Below are 17,977 nucleotides of genomic sequence, written 5' to 3'. Positions count from 1 at the left end.
TCCTGGGTGGTGGGGGTCTGTAATGATGGATGCTGCCTTTTTGAGACATCCCCTTTTGACTATGTCCTCAATACTACAGAGGCTTGTGCCCATGATGGAGCTGGCTGAGTTTGCAACCTTCTGCAGCTTTTTTCTGATCCTGTGCAGTGGCCCCTTCATACCACACCGTGATGCAACCAGTTAGAATGCTTTGCACATTATATCTGTAGAAATTTGGTAGTATCTTTGGTGACATACCAAATCTCCTCAAATTGCTAATGAAATATAGTCACTGGCACACCTTCTTCATAATTGCATCAATAGCTTTAGGCTCAGGAATAGACCTTCAGAGATGTTGACACCCAGGAACTTGAAACTGCTCACCTTCCCACTGCTGATCCCTCAATGAGAACTGGTGTCTGTTCCCTCGACTTCCCCTTCCTGAAGTCCACAAACAATTCCTTGCTCTTGCTGACATGGAGTACGAGGTTTCTGTTGTGACAACCACTCAACCACTAACGAGATCAGTGCAGCTCCTCGTTACTAACTGAGATTCTGCCAACAACAGTTGTGTAATCGGCAGACTTATAGATGCCGCTTGCGCTGTGCCTATGGGTGTAGAGAGAGAAGAGCAGCATGTTCACCAGGCAGCATCCTGGTGAGCGTCTTCAATGCCCTTTCTCCAGAGCTTCCACATCCTTCCTGTCAGATTAACCAGAACTGCAAGCAATACTCCAAGTGGGGCCTAATTTCCCATATTCCCTATAATCAGTGATCTAATTCTCACCCTCTCTACTACCTTCAAACATAGCTTCTGAGGAGAACTGATGGTTATTTTGTTCCTATGCAGGAGTTTTTTACCAGTGAATCTTTCCCACCTTTGACTGCACGCATCCTAAGTAGCCCTGCCAGCACCCATTTCCATTCCTTTGGTAGACAAACCAGATATGGTAGTGTACGGGCGCACCTTGTGCCCATTGTGCAGCCTGGAGACATGGTTCACTAAGTCAAAATTCACTGCTACAATTCTCTGGCAATTGTAGATTCCAACTGATTGATTTTTCATTCCCTGTTTCATCCAGCAATTTCAGTCCAATTCCACAGCAGCCTTCTGCTTAAATCAGAGCTCCTATTTACAACAAAGGACATCAAAATGTCCAAGTTTCCAAATCCACTCAATAATCAGTATCTTTTTACTATTCTCTTATTTCTCAGTGATTGACACCATCCTTGCTTCCTATTATAGTATACAATCTGCCCTAAATGATACTTCAGTTAGGTTCAAGTGCAAATTCAAGTTTATTGTCATGGGCATACACTCAGTGGCTACTCTATTAGGCATTCCTGTACACCTGCTCATTAATGCAAATATTTAATCAGCCAGTCATGTGGCAGCAGCTCAATGCATAAAAGCACGCAGACACGGCCAAGAGGTTCAGTTGCTGTTCAGTTCAAACATCAGAAATGTGATCTAAGTGAACTTGACAGTGGAATGATTGTTGGTGCCAGACAGGCTGGTTTGAGTAACTGCTGACCTCCTGGGATTTTCACACACAAAAGTCTCTAAGGTTAACAGAGAATGGTGCAAAAAGGCACAAAGCATCCAGAGAGCAGCGGTCCTGTGGGTGAAAATGTGTTGTTAATGAGAGAGGTCAGAGGAGAATGGGCAGACTGGTTCAAGCTGACAGGAAGGTGACAGTAACTCAAACAACCACGTGTTACAACAGTGGTGTGCAGAAGAGCATCTCTGAACGCACAACACATCGAACCTTGAAATGGATGGGCTGCAGCAGCAGATGACCATGAACATACAGAAGTGGCCACTGAGCATATATGCCCAGGGTATAAACGCCATTTATACCCTGCAGCAGCACAGTATATTACAAACATGACAAGCATATTTTACATAAACCTAAATTTAACAAAAATATATATATTATATAACCTACATGACAAAATAAACAAGAGTGGGCACAATGACTTTTCAGTCCCGATGAAAGGTGTCGTCCCAAAACGTCAGCTCTTTATTCCTCTCCATAGATACTGCCTGACCTGTTGAGTTTCTCCAGCATTTTGTGTGTGTTACTCTGGATTTTCAGCAACTGCAGAATTTCTTGTGCTCATAATAACATCAGGTCGGTTCAAGAAAAACAATAATTTGACTTTTCATGTGATTAAGCGATGTCTGGCCAAGAAGCCAGCAAATCCTTTGGCTTTTCTAGCTCAGCTGAGGTAATTAACTGTTAAGGCAGGAATTTCAGAGAAGAGCCAGGGAGGATTTTATCCCATTCCAAAGATTATTTCTGAGCCTGATCCCTTTAAATTTCTAGTGAGTCTCACACTGGACCCTTTAAGGGACTGTAGGTCTGCTCTCTGCTGCACATACATCAGGTAAAAAGTTAACGTTGCATCACAGTCCTGCTGATGCGCTGGTCTCCATGTCAGCAGACCGTTACAGAAAACAGTTCCAGTGGTGGTGATCCAGATCTCAATGGGACAGATTTTTTTGAATCCTTTTACTGCCACATCTGTCTGGATGGCAGGAGGGAAACTATTTCCATGTTTTTTCATTATACTCTTCCATCGATACCCTCTATCTACATTCCTTATAATAGTTCATGACCACTGGTCTCCCAATGTCCTTCCTCCATCACATTGAACACACCCAAAGCACACAGCTTCCCATATCTTAACTCATTCTCTGCATGCCTTGATGTCATCTTAATCCCTCACTTTAAGGTTCTTACACTCGTTTTGAAATCCTCTGCTTGCTTCACCCTTTCTTTTCTCTGCAATCTCTTCCAGCCCTGCACGCCGCCATCTCTTCTCTTTTCCTCCCTATTTTGATAGTCCTCACCTCTATTGATAGTTGTGTACTCTGCTGCCTCTTCCGTTTCCCCACACCCCCTCCCCAAGCTCTCCATACTTTCCTCCTTTAAGAATTTTCCTAGTAGCAGCTCTTAACTCTCTGAAATTTCTGCCTGTTTCTATTCCCCTAATATCACAATCCTTGCCCAATTCATGTCTGCCAAAAGCTCTTTCACATCATTAAGGTCACCATTTATATGCAGATTGTTGGTCATTTCTCCAGTGAGTCGACATTTTCTTCATTGTCAATCAGTTAACTTCATCAGAGTCCACATTGCTGTACGTGGAATCTACACCACATAAACCAGGCATCTTCAGTCAACATTGCATTCACTCTGCAGAGTGAGAATCATTTTGAGAGTTGCAGTAAGATCTGGCAATACATTTATAACCTCTTTTCTGCCTGCAGACCCGCCTGTGGTGAACTTGACGATGGAGCCTCAGCCTGTCCTGGAAGGGAGCACGGTGAAGTTTCAATGTTCTGCAAAGGCAAACCCTGCTGTTAGCCTGTACAGGTACCTCCTCATCTCCTGCTGGGTGGGATGGCTCTTCCCATTCGATGCGTTTACCAAACTGCTAAGTGGATACAGACCGTGGGTCAGGCTGAAACTGGTGATCTACCACTGGCCAGGGCTCCTTCTCACTGCCATCCAGCACTTCCTGTGGACAGTGCACAGGTGTCCATAACCCAAGGCCAAGGTTTGGTTTCATTGCCCCACCACCCACAAGACATACAGTACTCCCTCTCGAGGCTGACCAATAGACCGTCGGGCAAAGTTTTTATCTTGCTGTTCACCACTTTCAGGAGAGGGGGAGAGAGAATAGGAAAATGCTCAAACATCTTGCGTGGAGAGGAAGACTTTGTAAGACACTGTGCGTGTCCCTTTTGGATGATTATTTGTTTATTTATTGAGATACAGCGCACTACCAAGCAACCCCCAATTTAACCCTAGCCAAATCACATAACAACTTACAATGACCAATTAACTTTCCAATCTGACCATCTTTGGACTGTGGGAGGAAATCAGAGCAACTAGAGGAAACCCATGCAGTCACGGGGAAAATGTACAAACTCCTTAAAGACAGTGACAGGAATTGAACCTGGGCCGCTGGTACTGTAAAGCGTTGTGCTAACCACTACACTGCTGTGCTGCCCTAGATTATAGATTGGGAAGGCACGGCCGTGGAACTCTGATTGTATTTTCAAGTCCAGTGAGTATTGGGAAGAGGTGGCCAGGAGGATCATTGAACTTCATCAAGGCCTTTGTCAAGATCCTACATCATAGGATGGTCCAGTAGATTAGATCCTACAAAATCCACGGAGAACTAACTAATTGGACACAAAATTGACTTGGGTAGGAGTCAGAGGGGGGTAGTAGAGCGTTGATTTTCAAATTTGAGACCTGTGACCAATGATATACCACAGGGATCAGAGCTGGGCCCTCTGTAGTTTGCCATTTACCCTAATGAACTGGATGAGAATATAGATGGCATAATTAGTAAATGTGCAGATGACAAAAAAAGAGAAGGTTGTCTCAAGTTACGATGGGATATTGATCATCTGGGAAAGTGAGCAAAGGAATTGAAGGTCAAATTTAACTCAGACATGTGAACTGATGTATTTCGAGAAGTAAAGCATGGGCAGAATATATCCAGTGAATGCTGGTGCCCTGGGGAGTGTTCTTGAATAGAGAGACCTTGTGGTACAAGTGCACGGTTCCTTGAAAGTGACAACAGAAATAAAGAGGGTGCCAAGGAAGGCATATTACATTCATTGGTTGAGGCATTGAGTGGAAGAGTTGGCACCTCACATTACAATTGTACAAGATGTTGGTTAGACTGCACTCGGAGTTATGCGTGCAGTTCTGGTCACCACAATATTGTGAATAAGTTAGAAAGAATGTAGAAAAGATTCACAAGGATGTTGCCTGGATTGGAGGGATTGAGTTATCAGGAGAGATTGAATAATGTTTTCCCTTGAGCAAATGAGGCTGAAGGGAGACAAAGCTGAGTTATGTAGGATTACGAGGGACAAATACAGGGTAGATAGTCAGTGTCTGTTTCCCACGGTAGGGGTGTCTAAGACTAAGGAGTGTAGGTTTAAGGTGAGAGGATGAAGGTTTAAAGGGAATATGAGGGATACATTTTTAAACACAATGAGCCTTTGGAATCTGGAATGACCTGGAGGAGAAGAAAAGTCACATTTAGGAGGCATCTGGGTAGTTAATTGAAGGTACAAAGCACAGAGAAATATAGAATTAATACAGGCAAATATAATTAATTATAGGTAGAAACGCTGTTCAGCATAGACAAGATGGGCCAAAGGGCTAGTTTCGATTCTGTACGAGTCTGTGATTCTAATGAGGTTTGTTCTAGAGAATATGATCATTGTCAGGAAGGCTACGTACAGTACTTTCCCATCTGCCAGTGGTCCAACAGAGTAGTGCTTACTTCCTTTTGCAACTGCGTCAGGGATTTAGATTAAGCCTAACATCCTCCATGTCCCCCTGTCCTTGGCCATCATACTGCCGGACACAGATGTAGAAGCATTCTTCCTTGCCATTTCCATAACAGTTGTGTTTGACCAGAGTTGTTAGCCCTGAGCTGAGACCCCAAATCTGCAGGACCAGTGGACCATTTTTTGAATGGCCTCTATCCTTTGACCTGCTTTGCATGGGTGAACTGAAGCATAAAGCCCTGACTCCAGCCAGCATAGCTCTCTGGGTCATTGAGGCACGCAGGCCTTCAAACCACGACAAGGTTGTGGTCCTCTAGGAGGAGCAACATAAAAAACTGGGTGAAGAAAGTTCTTCTGTGCAGTTCTCATACGTTGTTGAATGGATCACATTACCCAGTATTTTGATCCAAATAGGCCACTGCCTGGGAACGGATCTGAGATGGGACAGTGAATGGGCTAGCACTGAAGCTTTGCTGTGTTTGGATTTAAAATGTCACTGCTTAAAATGCTCAGGTGTTTAAGACTGTGCAATGGGACAGATTGGGGGCAGCAATTTCCGCTGGCAGGCTATAATGTTCAAATTAACATTGGGAAGGGAAATCAGGAACTATCTTTTCCACATAGTTAGCTATGGAAAATGGGAAGTTATGTTCCTGAGAACTGATGGCAAGGAATAAATTGGAGTTTTCAAAACACAATAATTGAGGAGTATCTGGAGAAACAGGGGAATGGAGTTGGTGCTATCACCTGAGTGAAATCATCTCAAAAGACTGACCCACTGTTGCTCTTGAGTGAGGCTGAATCTGCGCACCCTGACTGTGGATGTACATTTTGGTTCGTCGTGTTTCACCCTCTGAAACGGGAGGCACCTTCGCTCTACTTGACTTAGCAGCCTTCATCATCCCAGGCTTCAGCACTTACATATTCACCGCGTGAGGATGAGTGAAGCAAGGGTGGCAATGTAGCAGATCATTAGTTAGTGGAAAGAGTCATCACAACTGGCACATCAGTACAAGGGAGTTGCAATCATTTTGTAATGAGAAGAGAGGTCATTAATTGCACCACTGCAGCAGACCAAACTTGGCCCAGCAGATGCTGCCTCTTAAATGATTGATCACCTTTTCTAACTAACAATCAGCGTGAGAAGGTCTAACAGCATGTGGCTCCCCAGTGAAGTAATCAAGAGTTATGGTTAGTGGAGGATAAATGAAATACTTTAGGATTTTACCATTACTATAATTACGTATGTTTTACAGTACGTATTACAGTACAACTTACTTAGCTGATCTCAGCCTGGGGAAGAGTTCCTTCTGTCAGGTCTCCAGCTCCAACTCACTAGCCACCGGTCCCAGCTCTGGAAGTGCAGGTGTTGTGAAGGTCTGAAGACAACAGATCACAAGAGATGCAGTGCCATTGGGTGACGGAAGCTTTTGCCATTCCCAGTCAACAAGATCAGAACCTTCAGAAGATGCAGCAAGAACATGACAGTTTGAGTTGATCTTGGTCATCAAGTTCAGCAAGTGACTGGCCTGTCCAACAGTATACAACATCAACTACCTGATCAGTAATGCGCACAAAATGCTGAAGGAACTCAGAAGGTCAGGTAGCATTTATGCAGATAAATAAACAGCTGATGCTTCAGACCGAGACCCTTCATCAGGCCAGGTTTGTTTCCCTGATTACTCCCCTCCATAGATGCTGCCTGACCTGCTGAGTTCCTCCAGCATTTTCTGTATTTGCTGAAGATTTCTTGCATCTCGTGCGTACCTGATCAGTCATCCACCCACAACCACAAGCATTTGCTTCCTCCACTATGGCACCCTGTGTGTGCGCCCCCTCCAGCTAGCCGCCAAATCTTCAACAATACTCACAGTTCCAGTCCTCTGTCATCTGGAAGGGTAGGATTGCAGATTCAAGGAAACATCACCACCTGCTCTTCCCTCTAGGTCACAGACCATCCATCCATACTCAGAAATAAATTTTTAAAAGGTTAACATCTTAAAACCTTAATACCTCACCTCATGGACTAAAGCACCTTGAGAAAGTGGTTCACTGCCAGCTTCTCCAAAGCAACTAAGAATGGCCACCCACTCCTGGCTTTACCAGTGATGCCAATGTAGCCATGTATTTTTAAATATGATGTAATGTTGTTATCTGCTGAGAGGAACTCAGGGAACATTTTTTTCCCCTCAGCAACACCCACAAAATGCTGAAGGAAGACAGCAGGTTAGGCAACATTTATGGAGGGGAATGGACAATCGATGTTTTGGGCTGAGATGCTTCCTCAGCACTGGAATGAAAGAGGGTAGAACCCAGAATAAGAATGCCAGGGAGGGGAAGGGGTACAAGCTGTAATGATGAACTCAGGCTAGTGCACCTAGGCACAGTGTAAAAGGAGACTCAAGTACAAAACACTGGCGAGACTTTATTCACAGAAGAATCAACGAAGATCCACCAGTCACTCAATACTATGGAAAAGCTAGTTCAAAGACTGAGTGCCAAGTGTTCAGCAGCATAACTTAAATAATACAAGGTCACACATGAAACCCACAGTTACCAGTAAACAGCAAGAAAGGAATTCAGGGAGCAAGTAACAGGTAAAACCAGTCACAATTGGGTAAATTAAGAACATTCAGGTGTCGTAGAGGACTGAGGTCTGGAGCTCTTGGGAGGAGATCGCTGATTGAAGGGATTCATGACAATCCACCCCCTCCTGTGGCTGGCTCCTGACAGCCCAGGGTGATCAGAATGGTGGTTGTGAAAGTCCTTTGCTAACTCAGGGACCAAAATGGTTTTTATGAAGCAGGTATTTGTTCTTGATGGTGGTCAGACCCCTATAGTCAATGCACAGCCTTAACCACCATCCTCCTTAGTTACAAAACAGAAACCAGCACCAGCGGGGGGCGTGGATGGTTAAATAAATCCAACCCAAGCGCTACCTGAATGTAGCCTTCCATAGTTCTTCTCTGGAGACAAAGAATGAAGTCTTCCCTGAGGAGGACAAGTGCCAGGTAGCAAATCAATATCACAATAATAATCCCAGTGAGGTGAAAGCACGGTGGACCTCTTCTTGCTAAATACCTCCAGCAAGGCAATTCAGGAGAAATAGGATCTGACTCGGAGGAATTTGGAGAGGAATCAGGAGATCTAGGAATTGGCTTGGGAGATCTTTTAGGAAACTAGGGAGCTCTTGTAAGCAACTCCGAAGGTCCTGAAGGCAACTCAGAAGGTGAGCAATTGGTCAGGCATGAGATTGGCCAACCCTTGATGGCTCCAGTGGACCATCTGATCAGAGGGTTGTGGAAAGCCAGTCAAGGATGATCAAGAATGAGTGGAATCTCAGGGGAGTAGATAAGATAAAATTGAACAGATTCTACATGCTGGCTGATAGTAAATGGGAGAGGAGAGGTAAGAAAACAAATTTGCCCCAGGACCAATGGTCTCCCATCCAGAGCCATGGTGAAGAGTGGCAAGGACACTTTAAGTCATCTGCTCAGCACAAGATCTATGAAATTGCTCACAGCACTGGCTCCAAGTGCATGCTGATGTTCTTTCCAAGGTAAAAGAGAAGGTAGCACCACCATGGAAGTAGCAGGGCTGGGAGAACAGTTAGACACTGTCACAGTCATCCCCTTTCTGGATGGTCTTGGGGAGTTTCCTGACAATTCAAAACAAGAAGAGTGATAGTGGCCAGCCTCTCCACAATAAGCACAGCACTTCTCTCTTCTTTGACTCTCCCACTCAGATGGAGAGGGTCTGGTGCTGTCTATTTACATTGGCTCCTCAGGAGGAGTCAGCAGAGGTCTCGGTGGAGTCCCTGAATTTGGGGTCAAAGAAAACCTTGAAAAGGCATGAAGGGAAATTCTTTGGGAAAATTCACCACGTCTTTCTTGCCTCCTCTCAGATAGTTGTTTATCAATCCAAATTGTCAGGTCTATGAGACTCTCCGGATCTTCAACTCCATCTAGCCACGAAAGCATCCTTAAGATTGCTGTTAAGATCCTGATGAAATATGGCGGCCAGCACCTCCATGTTCCGACTGCTCTCTGCTGCCAAACTGCAGAATTCGATGGAGTGGTCCACCACAGACCAGACACCCTGATGTCGATGGAGGAGCCTGCTGGATGCCTCCTGACCACTGTTGGGGTGACTGAGTACTCTCCTTATTGATCTAGTAAAGAGGTCTAAATCGAAGCAGGTGGGCGAATCCCTCTCCCATAGTGCCATTGCTCAAAAGAGCCCTGCCCAAAAGGAATGAGGTGATGTTTGCCACCTTAGTTCGACCTGAAGGAAACTTGGAAGGCTGTAACTCAAATGCTAAGGATCATTGTATCAAAAACCCCGGCAAGACTCAGAGTTAACATCTAACTGCTCAGGAGCTGGTACGTTTAATGGTCCTTCACGAGAGTTAAGGAAATCCATGGCAGGATACACAGGCGAGTGCACGGAATGAGAACCTATCTCAGTAGAATGTATATCTCACCCACCAGACTTGGAGAACTTCTGCAATGAGGTTGGTGATCTCCTGGAGCACATGTTCACGTCTCCCAACAGCCTCTCTTTGACAGGCCAATGTCATACACAGTTGTTCACACTTATCTGGGTCCACGATAGCTCAATCTTGCCTGAATGATGAACTCAGGTTTGCAAACCCAGGCACAGAGTAACTGGAGATTCGAGTATAAAACATCAAAGAGAGTTTATTCACAGAAGGATCAATGATGATACATCGGTCATTCGGAACAAATGTCACTAGGCGAAGGCTAGTTCAAGTCTAAACAACGAGTGCTCAGTGTGCGCAATTTAAATTAGAAACCCATGAGAAACCCATAGTTACCGATAAACAGCGTGAAAAACTTCAGGTAAAACAAGCCACAATTGAGTAAATTAAATGATACTCATGGGAAGTAGAGTGCTGAGGTCTGGAGCCCTTGGAGGCCTCTCACTGATCCAACATTCATGACACAAGCTGACAGGGCGATAGGTGAAAGCAGGTGAAGGGAGGATGGGTGGGTGGGGTTTATTGCCCTTCAGAGATGCAGCCTGACCTGCTGAGATCCCCCAGAATTGTGTGTGCGTTGCTCTGAATTTCCGGCATCTGCAGAACCTCTTGTGTTTGCATTTTCTTCCCCAGCTATAGTCCTGGCTGTGAGAGATTCCTGCTCCTGATAGCTAATATCATGCATGAGAAAACACTGGGGGATCATTGCACAACAGTGGCCAGCCAAAGCTTACTGTGAATCATCTTGTGGCTTCCATGACCATCTGTTGAACTTCTGCTTAATACTGTATGTGCACTTCAGGTGGATCTGACATCCATGTCACTGCTGTATGTTGCAGTATTTCTGTTCACTGATCACACTCAGTTAAACCATGGCCCTTCCACATTAATGATTGACATTCTCCTGGAGGGATTTGTCTGATTATTACCCAGCAGTTGCAGCACTAACATCAACATCTCCAGGAGGACCTGATGGCAGCCTCCAGCAATGCACATTCGATCTCAAACTGGTTTTCCTCAGTGCAGCCTATCTAGTGCTGAACGTTTTATGAAGCAATTGTCAAGAAGGGACAGTCCCTTAATTACCCTGAATAGATCCTGGATGCCTCGTCTTGCCTTTATTAAGCAAGGGATGCTCCTGTGGAGCTCCATTTCAAACCTCTGGCTACCCATTGCAAAACTGTACACAGTGCATAATGCATAGTCCTGAGGCTATCAACAGTTTCATAATAACTGGACAAAGGAGATTAAAGGGTGGGAACAGTTTAAATTCTGAACAGATCTTACGCTGGAGTGGAGACTACCAAATTTGGCACTTGTTCTTCAAGTAATTAATTTTGCTTCGTCAAATGCAATTTGTGAGCCAGAGCATTTAACAGTTCTGTGAATTATCAGAGGCAGATGACCACACTATCCTTATAATTCATTGTGGTTTGCTGCCAGTTTCTGTCCCTCCACGGGTTTTACATATCCCGAGGCCAGAATCGGGAAGAATAGCTGTTACACAAATTATGCAAATTATTCTTGATAACAAATTAATTTATATTATACGTCACTGAATGCCTCACAACCTCAAGGTCTGAATAAAATATATATCATGCAGCCAAAATTCATCTGTCAATCATGCCCAAGTCCCACATTCAAACTGGATTCAGAACCTCTTGAATAATTAAACATAAGAATGAATAGGTACCTTCCATCTACATTGAACTGAATAGATAAGAACAACCTCCCATTTTATGCTCCATTTGATACTTGCTCCAATTTTTCTCCATCCTTTAAGTCACTTGGTTGACCATTTTCTCACTTAATTTTCCTGATTATTCATTGTCTCTTATTCAGTCATTCTCACTCTAAATCATGCTCGCAAATATTGATTCAGAGTGTCAAGACTTACACAGAGAGTGGCGAGCACCTGGAATGCACTGCTGTGCATCGTGGTAGTGGTTGATATAACTGGGACATTTCAGAGACTCTTAGGTAGGCACAGGATGGGATAAAAATGGAGGATTATGGGCTATGTAGGAGGGAAGGGTTAGATCGATTGTGGAGTAGGTTTTTATTGGTCAGCAAAACATCATGTGCTGAAGGACCCACACTGAGCTGTACTATTCTATAATCTTAAATTCAAACTCAAAGGAAGGAAAAGAAGGATATAAACAAAAGATGATGTTTAGTGGGGTGGGTGGGGAGAGGCAGAGGAGAGTCCAGTCCATATATAGTCTCAGGTCAGTCTTTCCGTCGAGCTGTGCTGTATTAGCATTGTCCCAGCATCTGCCCATCACATAGTGACGTGTTCCCTCTGCTCCAGGGGTAACGCTGTGCCAGGGTCTGTCCACCACACTGTGGTGGATTGCCTCCACCCATCAGTCAGGATATGGTTGGAATAATCCATTACTGTCTCAGGGCGCCATATTGGCTTTAACCAATATATTGCATTCAATGAGCTTCTGATCCTAATGAGTAGCAAACTGCTCTCTATCAGTTCAAAGCAATCTGGTCATTAGATCTTGCTACTCCATGGACGGGCCTAGGAAAATCTATGGAACCTGTTGGCGCTGGTGCAAAAACCCATTGTTTTATTTTTGCCATCTCCACAATTTCCATTGTTCCTGTTTGTTCTCTCCTTCACCTTTCTCCAGTTCCTCAGTGATTATTTTGAATTAATTTGCAGATGGTAAAATGGACCCTTCAGATCTCTCCAAATTTTCAGAAGGCAGTTGGTTTTTAGAGGAAATATAAACATAAGAGATTCTGGAGATGCTGGAAATCCAGACTAACACGCACAAAATGCTGGAGGACCTCAGCAGCTCAGGCAGCATCCATGGAGAGGAATAAAGAGTCGGCGTTTTGGGTCCTGATGAAGTGTTTTGGCCCAAAACGTTGACTCTTTATTCAGCTCCATAGATGCTGTCTGACCAGCTGAGCTCCTCCAACATTTTGTGTATGTTATTTCAGATGAAGTATATCGAGTCAAAATAAGTGCCCTTCTTTTATAAAAGGGCAACTATATAGAATATGAAGTAAATTTGTTGATACAATTTAAATGTGCACTGTATTTTTAAAACCTCATTTGTCGCAATGTAATACCTTTCGTTATTGTGGAGTGTTTCACATCAGAAGAAGTTTTTGTGGTCATGGAGTTGCCTGCTTTGTGCTATAATGAACCATGCAGAACAGGCTTACTTAAGACCATCACCTTTACTGGAACATAGGATGCTGACGGTACATCACCAGATTCCACTACCCTGGGCCAGTCTTCCAAGTTCTTCCCAGGTGTAGCCCATCTTCTTGGTGTCTTCTAAGCGAAGGTGTATCCTCTTCTAAGGATGCGGTCTTTGGAACATCTGTTGGCATTTCTGTATTGCCAGGGATGGGGTTGCTAGCCCCATGTGCAACCCACATCCTTTCACCACTGGGTTTGGGACCATCTGTGGCAAAGTCGCAGGACAAGCTTCCCATCTTTATTCTTTCCATAGATGGCTTTTGCTAATACAACTGCCTGTCTAGGCTCATGTTAAAGATTTGTTGAGTTCCCTTGGTAATCTAATGCTCTCCAGGCCAAGATGTTCCAAAGTACTTTTCAACTATTGAAATACTGTTAAGTGAAGCCACCATTATGCTGCTGCTAAATATTTTGGCACAGTCAGTAGTCTTAGGTAATGACCAAGCGCTTGCTGTTTTATTGTACAATGACTAGGGTTAAATTCCTTTCTCTCCTTTGAAATGGTGCTGTAGGATACTGCATGTCCTCCTATGAGAGGAGACAGAGCTTCAGATTAACGTCTGATGCAAAGCTCAACATATCCAACAGCAAAGCATTCCCACGGTACTACCAACTTCGCCATGGCTGCCAACTCCCTCGTGCTTTCCAACTCTGTGCTCACAAATTCATTCACTAACAAAGAAACAATATCTCTGCTGTGGCACTCTTGGACTATCTACTGATCAGACCTCATGGACAGAGAGGAATCCGAGTGACAGATTACAGATCAAACCTTAAACCCAGACCTCCAAATCAATATCTGCCACTCTGTTGAACAGTAACAGTAACCAAGTGGTGGAGAGAGTCATTGGCAATGCTCACAAACCTCAGATAGTGTCTTCTAAACAGGTCCTGGCTCCTTGAAAGTGAATTACTGTACATTCATTCATTTCCAGACAGACATAAAATCTATTGTAAACAGAAGTTTGCATATTTCTGCATTATTTGATTTTATTCCTACCTGCCAGAAGATGTCCCAATGTATTCTTCAGATTCAGTGGGCTACATTTTATTGCTATTCTCTGATTATTTTAATGAACAGAGTTATTAAAATTCATGCAAATAGTATCTGCCTGGAAAAATTATTAGGTTTGCAATTTCATCCATAATTCAGCCTTTTTATTCAAATAAGTATTAAAGTGTTTTATTGTCCCTATGATTCATTGTAATGTTAACAATATAAAAGAAGTTTCACAGACTGTGCTGCAGCCTCCTTTGCCCAGGAAGTAAAGTCACATCACTGGTGTCTGATAGGGCAGTGGCACTTCCTTTCTTTGACAATGTAATGGAATGTCACCTTTCTTCATTACCACTAAACCAACGCAAATGAAGAAGTCCTCACTTCATTTTGCGATTAGCACTGAGTTTGCTGACCTCACCTGCACAGAGTAGGCAGCTGGTATCTTTTCTCCAGGGTCGAAATATCTAAAACTAGAGGGCACACATTTTGGCGAGAGGGGGAATGCTCAAAGTAGGTGTTGCAAGTGAAGTTTTTTTTACACAACGTGGTGGGTGCCTGGAATGTGGTGCCAGGTGTGGTGGTGGAAACAGATACAATAGAGGTGTTTAAGAGGCTCTTGGGTAACTTGGAAACAGGTCCTGTAACTCAACTTGTCTATGCCAACAAAGATGCCCCATTAAGGCTAGTCCCAGTTGCCAGCATTTAGCCCACAACTTTCTAAACCTTTTTAATCCATGTACCCGTCCAATCGTCTACCTGCAACAGATCATTCAATTCCATTCAAGTTCAAGTTTAATTGCCATTCAACCATACACGAATCCAGCCAAACGACACAGGGGCCATGGTGCAAACCACAGTACCAACAGTCACACAGCACAAAGCACACATAGCACATACAAGGTAGCAAGCACATAAAGGAATCAAAAAGATTCAGCCACGCAAAATGAAAAGTCCAGAGCCGAGACATCAGTGCCGCAGAAATCTGCAGTTAAACACAATACAGCTTGTCTTCTGCTGAGTGAATACTGGGGGCAGCACCCATTCCAGCCTGGGTCCCATGCCACACCATCCCCAGTGGAGCACACTGGCGCCAACGCATCTCTGTAAACAGGCGGCGCCATGACTTGAGGCCTAGTCCTCGCTATGACTGAGGCCACACAGCTCCACCACTGTCCACCCCTACTCACCGCCAATAAATCAGTGGGTTGAGCTGGCCGCACTCCACATTAACAATGTCCACAAGAGTCCAGCGATCCCAAGAAAAGTGACCAAGATAGTCACTCACTATTAGATTGTACACCTCCTTTGATACAGGTAGTAGCACAATGTGCAACCCCTTCATTTTCTCCGCCAATGAGCAACTCGCTGATGGGATAGACCTGCAGTGCTTTAAGTTCTTAATGTCCATCAGAATCTTTCAATCATAAAAAAATACATTTTAAAAGGATAATAGCACTTATTGTTGATCCTGTAGAAGCTGCTGCGATCGAATACGCTGCCATCTTACCGGTTCACATAGATACCACTCTTTGTGTAAATAATTGCCCTTCAAGTTTCGATTAAATCTTTCCAGTCTCACCTTAAATCTATACCCCCTAGTGCACTCATCCAGCCATGTGACTATGCAGAGAATGAAGGGTTATAAACCATGTACCATGATGCTTCAAAAGTGTGACAATCATACCAGTGCCCAAGAACAGGGTGAGCTGCCTCAACAACCATCACCCAATGGGGCTCATATCTACTGTTACGAAGTGCTTTGAGGGGTTGTGCACGGCCAGAATCAACTCCTGCTTAAGCAAGGACCTGGACCCGCTGCCTATTGCCACAATAGGCCTACAGGTCACTGGCTCTCCACTCAGCCTTCGATCACCTGAACATTAGCAATACCTGTATTCAGGCTGCTGTTTATTGATTACAACTCAGCGTTCAACACAATCATACCCTCAGTTCTAATCAACAAGCTCCAAAACCTGGACCTCTGTCCCTCCCTCTGCAACTGGACCCTTGACTTCCTCACCGGGAGTCCACAGACTGTGAAGATCGGAAATAACATCTCCTCCATGTTGACAATCAACACTGGCGCACATCAAGGATGCGTGCTTAGACCACTACTCTATTTTCTCTCTACACCCATGACTGTGTGGCTAGGCACAGCTCAAGCAGTATCTATAGTTATGCCAATGACTATTGCTGGCAGAATCTCAGATGGTGAGGAGGAGACATAAAGGAGTAAGATGGATCAGCTTGTTAAGTCGTGTCGCAACAATAACCTTGCACACAGTGTCAATTAAGACGAAGGAATTGATTGTGGACTTCAGGAAGGGAAGTCAAGGGAACACACACTAATCCTCATCAAGGGATCAGCAGTGGAAAGGCTGAGCAGTTTCAAGTTCTTGGTGTCAACATCTCTGAAGATCTGTCTTGGGCGCAACATATTAATGCAATTACAAAGAAGGCATGACAACAGCGATATTTCATTATGACTTTGAGGAGACTTGGTATGCCACCAAAGACTCTCACAAATTTCTACAGATGTACCATGGAGAGCATTCTAACTGGTTGCATCACCATCTGGTTTGGAGGGGCCACTGCACAGGACCAGAAAAAGCTGCAGAAAGTTGAAACCTCACCAGCTCTATTATGGGTGCTAGACTCCCCAGCACAATGACATCTTCAAAAGGCGATGCCTCAAAAAGGTGGCATCCATCATTAAGGACCCCCGTCACCCAGAACTTGCCCTCTTCTCATTGCTACCATCAAGGAGGTGGTACAGGAGCCTGAAGACATGCACTCGACATTTTAGAAACATTCTTACCCCACTGCCATCAGGTTCCTGAATGGACAATCAACTATCTTTTTTCTTCTTTTGCTCTCTTTTTGCACTACTAAACAGCATAGTTCATGACATATGCCAGTGATATTAAACCTGATTCTGATAAATGTGCCAGCAGAAAGAATTAGTGTAATTAGGAATCATTAGCTTAAATAGTTCAGTGCAACATCATAGGCTGAAGGACCTGTTCCGGTGCTGTATTCATGGCTCCGTCTGTTTAAGTAGACAATGGACGCACCCGTTCTGGGTGGAAGACCTGGGCAATAAATATGGAGATCCTGGGCTGCCCAGACACCAAGATCCCCCTCTCGGCCTCGCGGATGTGGTCCAAAGGAATGCGAAGCAGTACATTTGGCATCAGCTTGGCTGCAGGAGCTGCCGGGAGGTGACGTGATACGTCATCCAACCACCTTAGGGGCTCCACTCCGGATTTGTGCAGGGTTTAATCCTCAGCCTTCTCTTCTCCCGAAGATACCCACAAGGCAGTGGGATCCGTAACCCTGGATAGGGGCCCATACCGGGTACTGTCAGCCGGAGCCAGCTGAGCCCAGGACTCGTGTAAGGCAGGGTTGTCACGCCTTGTAGTATGCAACTCAGTTAAAGGTGGCTGACGCCAGTACTCCTAGACTGGAGACAGAAAGAGAAAATCTGTCTCAGCTAATACATTTCAAGCTCAGTACCACTCAATGGTTTACAACTACGGAGGTTCTCTGGATTTTTGATCATTGGGGTAGGGAATCAAAGCCATTGAGAATTGTGGCTTAAAGGGGTTGCCTTTCCAGGAGCTAGCATAGACCCACTGGCTGAATGGTCTCCTTCTGCACTGTAACAACTTGATGATCCGATGAAGTGAGAAAGCCGGAATGGTGCAGGGATGCAGGGACATGCCTGGTGTGTTTAGTATAAAAATTAAGTGGATGGTGAGAATGACACTGAAATTTGTGATGCTCCAGAGTGACTAACCAGTCTGCTGTTGATAGTGCAAACCATCCGGTCCCTGATATCTGCACTGGTATCCCCCACTCTGTTACTGGGAAATAGCTTCATAGATTGACTGACGTCCATAAACTTTCTATATGTGAGAGCCAATACAGTTATTAGAGAGAGGT

The 17,977-nt window shown here is 44.5% G+C and overlaps 1 protein-coding gene across 1 annotated transcript in view; it reads left to right on the top strand.

Moving 5' to 3' along the window:
- kirrel3a (kirre like nephrin family adhesion molecule 3a) overlaps positions 1–17,977 on the top strand; it is a 785,869-nt gene that overhangs the window by 664,533 nt on the left and 103,359 nt on the right. Inside the window, exon 6 of the mRNA XM_072238867.1 lies at positions 3,257–3,362. Coding sequence (XP_072094968.1) covers positions 3,257–3,362 — 106 coding nt within the window. The remainder of the gene's footprint in view (positions 1–3,256; positions 3,363–17,977) is intronic.

The sequence above is a fragment of the Mobula birostris genome, chromosome 20 (assembly GCF_030028105.1).
Source record: "Mobula birostris isolate sMobBir1 chromosome 20, sMobBir1.hap1, whole genome shotgun sequence".
NCBI lineage: Eukaryota > Metazoa > Chordata > Chondrichthyes > Myliobatiformes > Myliobatidae > Mobula > Mobula birostris.
Note: the sequence above shows the minus strand (reverse complement) of the source record. Positions and strands in the feature narration are given on the sequence as shown.